This window comes from Sminthopsis crassicaudata, chromosome 3, assembly GCF_048593235.1.
Source record: "Sminthopsis crassicaudata isolate SCR6 chromosome 3, ASM4859323v1, whole genome shotgun sequence".
Lineage (NCBI taxonomy): Eukaryota > Metazoa > Chordata > Mammalia > Dasyuromorphia > Dasyuridae > Sminthopsis > Sminthopsis crassicaudata.
Window position 1 is genome coordinate 257980574 of NC_133619.1, and position 12214 is coordinate 257992787.

The 12214-nt window shown below is 34.3% G+C and overlaps 1 protein-coding gene across 6 annotated transcripts in view; it reads right to left on the reverse strand.

Moving 5' to 3' along the window:
- The window catches only part of PDE9A (phosphodiesterase 9A), a 161587-nt gene that overhangs the window by 34002 nt on the left and 115371 nt on the right, over window positions 1-12214 (reverse strand). For all 6 annotated transcript variants that reach the window (XM_074300559.1, XM_074300558.1, XM_074300563.1 and 3 more), the window contains one exon: window positions 3949-4030. In XM_074300559.1, coding sequence (XP_074156660.1) covers window positions 3949-4030 — 82 coding nt within the window. The remainder of the gene's footprint in view (window positions 1-3948; window positions 4031-12214) is intronic.

Sequence of the window (12214 nt, forward strand, 5' to 3'; positions counted from 1 at the left end):
TAATCTTTGAAATAATCCGTATTTGATAAGAACTATTGGGAAAATTGGAAACCAGTTTGACAGAAATTAGGCTTTAGCTAACATCTTACCACAAAATGTTCTACATCAATATGCAATCAAAACATTAAATTCATACCATAAAAACTAAAAAAAGAACCAGCACACATATGACAGTGGGAGAGTTCCTAACCAAACAAAGAATAGAGGAGAAAATAATAATTAAAAAAGGTAAAGTTTGATTACATCAAGTTGGAGTGTTTTTTCACTTTTAGTGACCTTGTCAACTCTTATGATTTTAATTATCATAGGATTCATGAAACACATTCATATATATATAATGTGTGTGTGCCTATGTGTGTGTGAATATATGTATAAGTATATATGTACATATACATACAAATATATATGTATATACACATAGTTTTTTAGGTAAATAGATATATACCCACCATCACTAACTTTCTATCAAACATTTTAAACAATCCCATAGATGTCTCAAACTCAATGCATTTAAAACAGAACTCAGAACTCATTACTTTCCCTTCCATACCTATCACTCATCCAAACTTCTTTGTTTTTGTTAAAAGTACCATCATTAAATTAGTAAACCAGGTTTATTATCTTGGTATACCAAGATATACCTTGATTCTTATTCTTCTTCACCCTACAAAATCAAATTAATTAATAAATCTTGCTATTGTGACCAGCACCATATTTCTTGCATCTGACACCTTCTCTTTCTTCACATAACCACAAGCTTCTAGTTCAGGCCCTCATTACCTCCTACACAAATCATTACAATTGCTTACTAATTGGTCTCTATGTACCAACTCTCCCCTTACCCTAATTCATCCTCCACAGAGATGTCAAAGTTATTTTTTAAGCAGAGATCTGATCTTAAAATTTCCTTTATAGATGAGGACAACAAGGCACAGAGAAATTAAGCTATTTGTTCTTAGTCACACAATTAGTAACTGGAAGAGCCAGGATTAGCACCTATGTCTTTTGAAAGTTAGTCCTCTATTCTTTCTCTGTATCACACATGGTGACAGTGCAATGTAATGCAAAATATGATAGGAGAGATTTGATTTGAATATCCAGTCCATTATATAATGTGTGGCATACTGGAAAATATATTGAATCAGAAGACCAAGATTCAGGCTCTCTCAGTGTGACTAAATATGAGTCACTTATTCTCCCTGTGGCTCAGCCTCCTCTTCTGTTTGGTTCAGTCATTTTTCAGTTGTGTCTGACTCTTTGTGACCTTATTTGGGGGTTTCTTGGCAAAGATACTGGAGTGGTTTGCCATTTTCCTTTTCCAGCTCATTTTACAGATGAGGAAATTGAGGCAAATAGTGTTAAATGACTTGCACAGGGTCTCACACTGAGTGTCTAAGACCAAATTTGAATTCAGGAAGATGAGTCTCAGTGACTCCATACTCAGCATTCACTCCGTTGTGCCACTTAGTTGCTTGGCTTTATCTGTACAATGAGGTTAATAATAATACTTATAATGAGAACATTACTATGTGCCTGAGCATATAACTTGAGAAAACTATCTAGTAGATAGACTACACATTTAAAGAAGAACAAGACTATGAGAAATTCTGCTCAGCATAGTGCTTCGCATGTAGTGAGCACTCTACAATATTGTTATTGTTATTATTATTATTATTATTATTATTATTAGGGCACTCTTTTCAATAGAGCATATCATAATCATGCAGTCTTACCATTCTGTGCAATTCTTTTATACACACATGTTTATGTGCCTATATATATATAAATATATATATATATGCACTTATTCCTAGAAATTCTCCATATAAAATATTTTTAATTTATTGGGGATCTTCCTCTAGATTACTTGCTACTAAATTGATACCAGTGGGCTATATGACTAGTCCATTTCATTTTTCAGGGCTACATTTCTTTAATAATATATTTTACTTTATTTTTTTTTTTTGTGGGATTCTTCATTGGTAAAATACTACATCCCACTCAAGCCTGCCATTTGCCTTTTAGTTACTTGAAATTTTAATTCTTCATTTAATTCTTTTAATTCCATGTTTTAGAGCTTCATAGTTAGACTGAAAATTTTATGCATGGAAAATAGTTTTGTGATTTCACAGGTATAGGGAATTTTCAATGAGAAAACGTCCTTAACTGATACAGATTGGTAGCTTCTCTTCAGTGATAGTTTGGAAGAGTTGCTTGAGGATACTAAGAGTTAAATAATTTTCCCACAGTTACATAGTCAATATGTATTCAAAGTATAGGAGATAAATATAGATCTTCATGATTCTAAGGCAAGTTCTTTATCCATTGCATCATGTTTCCTATCATTGGAGAAATATTGGTGGTAAAAACTGGTACTAAAAACTTCTATTCCTGTAAGAAATTTGAGGAACATTAAAAGCACCTAAGCATGTTTCCAAATATAACTCAATCTATATTTAACCTCTATAGAATTTTGGACTCAGCTTATTTACTATTCCGAATTGTTTGCCCCCACACACACACACACACGTGATTTGAAGGAAGCTATGAAGCAGAGATGAGGAAGGGAGGATATTTTAGGTACCAGGAATGGGCCAGAGGAAATGCATGGAGCAGAGAGTTGGAATATCCTGTTCATGGAATAACCAGAAAGCTGGTGTCACTGGATTGAAGGGTTGTGAGTAGAATGTATAAAATGTTTTCAGACCAACTGAAAAGGTAGGAAAGAGAGAGGAACAGGTCATGAAAGGCACTGAAGGCTAAATAGAGGATTTTGAATTTTATCCTGATGATGATAAATATTATTTATATAGCACTTATTATATATCAAATACTGTGCTGAACATTTATTGGGAACCACTGGAGTTTATTGAGTAGGAGAGTGACATGGTTGGATCTGTACTTGAAAAGAATCACTTTGGGGGCTGAATGAGGGGGTGTATTGGAGTGGAGAGAAACTTGTGGCAAAAGGCTGGTGCAGTAGTTTAGGCTTAAGGAGGCTACACAGTGGTGACAATATCAGAGCAGAAAAGGGACATGTTTGAGAAATTTTGCAAAGGTGAAGTTGATAGGTCAAGTTGATAGGTCTTGGAAACAAATTGAATAAGTGGGATGAGATATAATGAGGAGTTGAAGAGGACATAAAAAACTACCAGAGATCCTAGTCATCAGTTTATTTCTGGGGGATTAGAATCTTGCGATTACTTCTCTTAGAGCTTTGAATAGTTTGTTTTTATTTAAAAATTATGTAATGCAGTTGATACATTTGCCAGAATGCCATCTCAGAGACACAGAGCTTCCTGCTGAGACACATGTCCTGAGCATGAGTAAAAGACACATATGACAGGAATCAAATTGGTGGCTTGTTCCTAGAAGTGTTGATATCTGTATTTTTCAATAGTCAATAAAATTTGGTTGCATGCATTAATGTGTTTACAGCAAATGAGTTTTATGAATGCACCATGCATTACATGCATTCTAAAAAAATGGTGCTGAGCATTCCTTTGTTCATCCAGTAGTATATCCAGTCATTGATCAGTAAACAAGAATTTTACATTTAGAGTATCATTTATTAGGTTGATGGATATAAATGGGAGAAAAACTACCTTTCAGCATGGATATTCTGCTTCTTTTTTCTCTTATTCTTTCAGTGTGACTGGAGAAACCAAAGGAAAACAAAGTGCTGAAGAACATTTTGTGTTTTTCTTCTTTTCACACATTTCTGTGGACAAAGAATTCATGACCTACATGTGCTATATCTCTCCATATATAGCTAGATTTGTCTTCAGAAAGCTAATGCAGCTTATTGTCTTGATTATTAGCAGTCTGGCAGAACCTGGCAGAACTTATGATCCACTGATAAATTGTCAAGAAGACAGGGTCATTTTTATATCATGACAAGGCAACAGACTTGCTGATTCTTTCCTTGGCTAGAGTTTTATGTCTTACCTTTGGATAGGCTGGGATATCTCTTTGTGGTATCAACTTCCTGTTGTTATCCAACAAACCATACTTACAGGGACAAGTTGTCCTAAAAATAGGAAAAAATATGCCATTATTCTTTCTGCAGATTTTCATTCATAAGTTTATTGAATCTATTGTAGAATCTTAGTGTTGAATAAAACCTTAGATATTATCTAATCCAATCCATACCTGAACAAGAATGAATAAATTTTAAAAAGCATTATTAAATTATGTGTCAAGTATTGTGCTGAGCTCTGAAATACAAAAACAAAATTAAAGACAGTCCCTGCCCAAAAGGGGAAGTAGAGCCCAGAGTTTGTTATAATTTATAAAATTATAGGGAAAAAAAGGAGAAAGTTAAAGGGATGAAAAGAGGAGCCAAAGAGTAGAGTGATACACTTTTTCAAGTGGCAATGGCAGTATTGATTTGATTGAGATTTTAGCAGTAGAAAGCAGAAGGGAAGGGAGATTTCACAGATCACCTCTAAAAAATAATATGCTTCAAACTCCAAGACACGTAGTGGAGAAATTCAACAATTCCAAAGACAAACATTGAATTCTGCAAGAAAAGGAAAGGAAATTCAAATAAATCAAGACTATTCATCATCCACCAGAAACCAGAATTTGGAAAAAATATATTCTGAAAAGCAAAGGATCTTAATATGCAACCCAAATCGGCATATTTTGTAAATCTAAGCCTAATTACCAATAAAAAGAATGGATATTTATGAAAAGAAAGATATCTGAAGCATTCCTGAAAAAAAAGGGAGCAAATTATTTGACTTGCAAACAACAGAAATACAAAAAAATTAAATAAGTACAGCTATCCAGGAGAGCACAAAGTAAATTTCTCCATTTCTAGAGATTATCTAAAGAAAAGAACTAAAAAAAGAAAACATATATTTTATAAAATAAGAAATTGCAAAACTGGGACCATGAAGGAATTATTTTCTTAAAGTTTAAGTATGAAGTATAAAAAGATAAAAATGAAAGCAGAATTTAGAGATTTAGAGAAATGGGAAAAAAACAGAGGATAAATAGGCCTGAAACACCATGGTCTAAAACCTCAAATAATCTCTACTAGTGAATTTGAATATTTTGTGGGACTAAATTACAGAAAAAGAGGGTGCAAAACTGTTTCAGCCTCTCCTACATTGGGAAATTAACATTTCATGGACCTCAGTTCAGTTTTGGAGAGAAGGGACTAGTTGATTGTCAGTCACACTCTATACTGGCCTTTTCCCAAGTCTTTCTCTGTTCTCTAGGAATCTGACTGGGCTGAGTCATTGTCTGCCCTTTTTTGCGGGTCTGAGACAAAGTATTCTAAGGAAAGTTTCTGCTATCTTGGTGTTCCCTAAATTAAGGGCCAAATCAAGTAAGAAATGGTTGCCCCCACCTGTATCTCTCCTCTTATACTGGTGCTGGGCAGAGACTAAGACTTTCTATTTGTTGTAACAAAAAGCTAAGGAAAAAGATAAGGGAGCACTATCAGATACCCAAAACATTAGGTTTGGATGGGTTTTTGTGCTATGATGTATCAGGGATAATAGGTTTGGTGAGACATGTTGAGTATATATATTAGAAATTGGACTTCAGTTGAGCCTCTTATTTTATAATTCTATGGAAAAGGCCAGCTTGCTCTGCCTTTGAAGCATAATTAATAATTTAGAGAGGTTTTTAAAAAATTGTTAGTAGGAATTGGATGCTTTCTTTTTTTGGTCACATGATCCAGAATTTTTTCAAAGGAAACTTTAAGGGATTTTAAAATTGCCTTATTATAATCAAATATAGCTAAAAAGTCTAGTATTATACTGCACAGGTTATATTAAATATTATATATATATGTACATATACATATACACATCTATTAGCTATTATTTTAGCTAGTATGAAACAACTCTGCAATGATCTTGTTATAATATGCATATCATTTTTAAACATGGAAAATCACTTAATTTATCTTCTGTAAGAATGGATTTTTGTCTATAAGGTTCTAAATAAGGAGGAGTACATCTCTAGAAGGTTAGGCAGGCAAGGGATAGTCTACAACATATGTAAATATTTTAAATATAGAAATTTCATTACCTTAGGTTTTTTATTATAATCTGTTATTTTTGTCCTGTGCTACAGATAATTGAAGTAAACTATAGCTTCAATGATAAGTCTTACTAAAAGTCATCGTATAAATGTGTAATTTTTTCTCAGTCTAAGAGCTATTGTGAAGAAGTGAAGAAAAGTAATTTTAAAAGCTTAAAATGCTATACAAATGTCAATTATTGCTATCATCACACAGAGAAATAGGTATTATGTTTCCACAGGTCTAAAAAAGAATTTTTAATTTGAGATAAAATGGTAGACCCAGCAACATTCAAATGAAGGACTTTGACTTTTCCTAGTAAACAAACCTGTGTAGCCATGCAAACTCTCTGATGAATAACCAAAGACTCCTTTGATATGGGGACTTAAGTAAATCTTTTTTTTTTTTTTGAGCAAAACCAAATGGTCAAAGGAAAACTAGTATTTAAAAAATAATAACTTTCCCCAAGTCATATCCATTATATTTAAGAAAAATGAAAATACACTAGGTCTAGGTGAAGTAATTTCCAGAATATCAAAAGAACTAGAAGATTGGTAGGCATTTGCATTATCATCGATATTTGGATGATCTTAGGAGATGTAAAACTGGATAAAAGTAAATATGCACTGTTATTGAAAAGAGGGAAGAAAATGGAATCTTCAAATTATGGAACAATAAACTTGACTTTGATTCTAGGTAAAAGTCTATATCAAATTAGATAAAGGATAGTAAATAAATAGAAAATACACTGGTAACCACAAAAAATCAACGTGACTTCCTCAAAAACTGAAAACTGAGATTCATATATTTTTCAACAAAACATTTGATGTAGTATTTCATACTATTCTTGAGTAAAAGATGAAAAGATATAGTCTAGATTTAGGTAGATTCAGAAATAGCTGAATGCTAGATCTAAAGAATAGTTATTAATAGCTTGATGCCAACTTTTAAAAAATCTGTGGTTGTATGTTTCAGGGATTTGTGATCTTTGTGCTCTTATGTGGAGATTATATGTTTATATTATGTGAGGAAAATTATATTTTTATCAACATTGCAGAAAACTGAGGACATTTCATATTGTGAATATAAGTTATAAATTGTAAGTTAATTCATCAATTTTTGAGAACAATCTCCTAAGAAAGCAATTCAATCAGTATCCAGAAATATTTAAACAGGCTAGATAATAATAATAGTTTACAATAAATAACACTTATACATGGCAGGATCTGTGCTAAGTTCTTTACAAAACCCTGGGGGAGGGTAGGTATCATTACTATCCTCATTCTATACGTGAAGAAATTGAGGTTTAATGACTTGCTTAGGATCACATCACTTGTGTCTAAAGCTATATCTGAACTTAGGTCTTCCAGACTCCATGCCCAGTGACTTTGTCACTGTACCAAATTGCTAATGATTAACTAACAAGGATCAAAAGAGATGAAAAATGAAATGGAATCAGGTGAGTGTTAGGATGGGAGAGAAAAAGAAACCTGGAATTGAGATTATGATCTGAAGCTAAGACCACAAAGAGCCAGAAATTGTAGTATTAGTTGTACTTAGCTTTATAAACGTCTCTCTAAACCTGTCATCTGGGGGACCTAGCTACAATGCTCTGCCTGCATGAAGAAGAGAGCTGAACTTTTTGTCTTCAGCCTTGAACACCTTCTCTGTGCCCTTTGTTCTGTCTGACATGCCTTCTAGTGAGTATATCCAATCTTCTTGCCAAGACCCTGAGAACTGTATACTTTTAATCTTCTGATGGGCTATCTTTATTTTTTAATCTGTTTATTTTGATTTTAATAGTATTTTATTTTTCCAAATCCATGCAAAGGTAGTTTTCAACACTCACCTTTGCAAAATCTTGTGTCCTAAATGTTTCCCCCTCTTATCCCCTCTTCCTTGCCCATGATAACAAGCAATCTGATATAGTTTAAAGTGCAATTCTCCTCAACACATTTCTATATTCATCATGCTGTGTTAAAAAAAAAAAAACTCAGATAAAGAGGGGGAAAAAAGATGAGAAAGGGAGAAAAATTCAGGCAAGCAAACAAACAATAAAAAGGTGAAAATACTATTCTTTGATCCACATTGTGTCCATTTTTCTCTGTGGATATGGATGGCTCTTTCCATCACAAGTCTATTGGAATTGGATTTTCTGCCTTTATCAGAGCTTTTCTTATTCCCTGCTACCTCATCCTCAGTTACTCTCTTTAGCTTTGCAACAGTTAATCTGTTTCTCTCTTATGCCCTACCCTTCCCTTCTCATATATTACTCTAGTTATGCTTAACACTCCTTTCTATTGTGAAGTCTTGAATTCCCATACCATAATGAACCAATCTCTATTAATTATAAACATTTTCTTCTCACATTCCCTTTAGCTGCTTATACTCCCAGAGATCCTTCTCTCCCAAAATGACCCTACATGAACTTCTTTCATGCTACTCTCCCTACTGTGACTTAGACTCTTTTTTCACTGCTAACTCTCAGAAATCTTCCTCCTCTGAAGAGTGTAACCTTTCTAAGTCAGGCTCCCCATATGACTGAATATATTCTGCATCATATGTGGGTGTAGGTAGGCAGGCCCCTTATTGGGATCTCTCTTTTTCTCCTCTCCTCTCCTCCCCTCTCCTTTCCTCTCCTCCCTTTTTCTCTTCTCCCCTCCCTTCCCTTCACTATTCTTCCCTCTTCTCTCTCTCTCTCTCTCTCTCTCTCTCTCTCTCTCTCTCTCTCTCTCTCTCTCTCTCTCTCTGTTTCTCTCTCTTCCTCTCTCTTTTCCCTCTTCCTCTATCCCCCTTTTCTCTCCCCTCATCCCTGTTTATCTCAACCTTCCCACACAGACAACATATATATATATATATATATATATATATATATATATAAATATGTTGATCATTTTATATTTATATATTACTAATTTTTATTATATATTATCATAGTATATAATACATATATTACAGGAAAATATCATTATTGTATGTTACATAATATATTAGATTAGATTATTTTCCTTCCTACATTATAGGATTCATCTGAACTTGCTCTCCTTTGCTCCTCCCTCCTCCCCTGAATTCTATCTCCTTTCTCAGTGCTTTGATCTAAGTTGCTTCCTATGCTTGGAATGTACACACCCCTCACCTCTTCAGCAAAGGACACTTCCTTTAAGATTCACCACAAGCACCAACTTCTCCATGAAGCCTTCAGTGATCTCCTTAACTTTTGATGACTCTTCTCTTTCTCCTCTACTGCAGCTCAGCCCTCCTTTCACTTTTCCCTTTTAGTCACATTTTTGTTTTTCCTTTCTCCTGTTGCACTTGTGCTGTCAATTCTTTCTGCCTCAGCTCATTAAATCATGGATGAAGTGCATATAGTGTTTCCCAATAACTGCTCCTTACCTCTGGAAGTCCTCACTACTTTCTTTCAGTCTTTTTCTTACAGAAGATATGTGTTCCTTTGTTTACAAATTACTATAATGCAAGTATATCTTCTGTTTACAAGACTGCAGTAATCTCAAATCTCAAATGAGAGGGAATGGTTATTCTTTTGAACTACAAGAAAGGAAGGAAAATACTAGAATTAAGTAGAAAGTGAGATTTTAGCTTATGCTTGAAGGAAGCCAGGTAAATAAAAAAAATAGATGAGAAGGAGCATTCTAGGCCTGGGGGATAAGCAGTGAAATTCTCTGGACCCAATGATGTGGGTGGTGGCCCCTTTAAGATTCCTTTCTGATCCCCAACCCCCAAGGCTGACCTTTGATTTACAAGACCTGGTCAAAAGCACCCTTTTGAATTCCAAAGGGAGATATCCGGATCTGAGCTAACTTGGGCTGTCTCCAGCCCCCATTCTAATGATCTAATGATCTGCTCAGGTTTCCCAACCCCCACCTGGCAGGTTCTGGCCTTCACCGGGTTCAGTAAGCATCCAACATGGGATTCCATCCATAGGCCCCTTTTTACCAAATAAAAGAGCCAAGATGGAATCATCTCTTTGCAGAGGGTCGAAACATGCAAGCAACATGCTTTGCATCACAGACTCTCTGTCCGCCACTTATGGTGTATTCTTTTCTTTATCTAACACCTTTTATTAACCAGACTTTAACCTTACTTCCAAACCCTACAATAAATCCTTTTTTATCAATCTAGGTTTTCGGGCTTATAAATAAATTCCTTTACAAGGGACTCTGCGCTGCTACTAGAACACATTTAACTCTGTATCCTTGTGCCAAATCCAAAGGAGTTTCCGGGGAGCTCCATTTGACTCTCACTGCCACTAGACCTCAATTAACCCCAATTTTATTTAAGTATACCTTATCTAGACCTCATCACCAAGAGATGGAGTATCGGTGAAATATTGAGGCCAGGTAATAGTGTGATGTAGCAGCAAAATAACATTTTAATGCAAATTTAGACAGCATTTAATGAAGCATAGTATCTAGGATTAGGGACCACACTCTGATTCAGTTAGATTGAATTTAAAATGTGGTGCTCCATCCATTCAATTCTGAGTGCTACATACAGGATTTTGATAATCTAGAAAGTATCCAGAAGTGAGAAGCCAGGAAGGGAAAAGACCTTGATATCTAACTATAGGAGGATTATTTGAAGGAACAAAGATTGTTTACTCTAGAAAAAGAGATTTAAGGAGGACTAAGAAGTTGACTTAAAATATTTGAAGAATTTTGGGCAGTGGTTAAAAGTTTAGATAGGCAGTTTTAGGTTTGATGCAAACTGAAACTTTCTAATAATTGGAGTTCTCCTAAAGCAGGATTCTCTTTTCTGGATACTTTCAAATAAAATATGGATAATCAATGTTCAGTTTAATTGTAGAGGAATTCTTTTTAGTTGTGGCCCAAAAGAGGTCCCTTGTAATTCTTAGTCTGAGATTGAGGACAATCCTTTTTTTTTTCTTGCTAGTAATATTCTATATTTTCTAAGACATTTGGTTAATTTGAGAGTAAATAATACAAAAATATTTTTAAAAAATTTTGGAACACACGTGATGAAAACACACACATATATGCATCATATGTAATACCTGTATATATATATATATATATATATGTATATATATATATATAATATGTGCTTATATACATTGCATATTTTGTCTGCAAATTTAACTTTCTAATTTTATTTTGCTTAGGCGCAATTAAAATGTTAAAATCAATGTTCAGTTTCTAAGTATATATCACATAATATAAGTGAAAATAATAGCACAGACAATATGTAACAAATCATTAAGGATTAAAAGTTTTATCTATTATTTCTGTGTTCAAAGAACCATAAATCTGAGGAAATAATTTTGTTTCTTAGAATAATTGTTGTACGAAATGATTGAAAACTAAGATGTCAGTCCCATTACTTTTCTGGCACACAAATTTATGTATTTTAATTTCCAGTTATTCCAATTACATAAAGTAAAAAAGATTGATGACAAAAAAATGATTGTTTCAAGTAAGAATTTTACATAAACCCAAAGCACTGGAAGGTCAAGTGACAGAATATGTAGATGATCACTTTTCTGGGAAATATGAAAGAATTTAGTTAGGGTTTGGATGACATGATCTCTAAAGTATGATTTAACAATGAGATCGAATGATTTTTTTATAAAATTAAGATATATCTTCTTCTTCTTCTTCTTCTTCTTCTTCTTCTTCTTCTTCTTCTTCTTCTTCTTCTTCTTCTTCTTCTTCTTCTTCTTCTTCTTCTTCTTCTTTCTCCTCTTCCTCCTTCTTCTTCTCCTCCTCCTCCTCCTTCTTCTCCTCCTCCTTCTCCTCCTCCTCCTACTCCTTCTTCTTCTCCTCCTCCTCCTCCTCCTTCTTCTCCTCCTCCTTCTCCTCCTCCTCCTCCTTCTTCTTCTTCTCCTCCTCCTCCTTCTCCTCCTCCTCCTTCTCCTCCTCCTCCTCCTTCTTTTTCTTCTCCTCCTTCTCCTTTTCTTCTTTCTCCTTCTCTTCTTCCTTCTTTTCCCCCCTCTCCTCCTCCTCCTCCCCTTCTCCTCCCTTTTCTTTTTGTCCTCCTTTTTCTTCTCCTTTTTCTTCTCTTCCTTCTCCTTTTTCTCCTCCTTCTCTTCCTTCTCTTTCTCCTCCTCCTTCTTCTAAAATACTGAAGTATTACACAGTCTAATACTTTGAGACCAGATTTAAACTCAGAAAAATTAAACTTTTTGGCTCCAGGGCT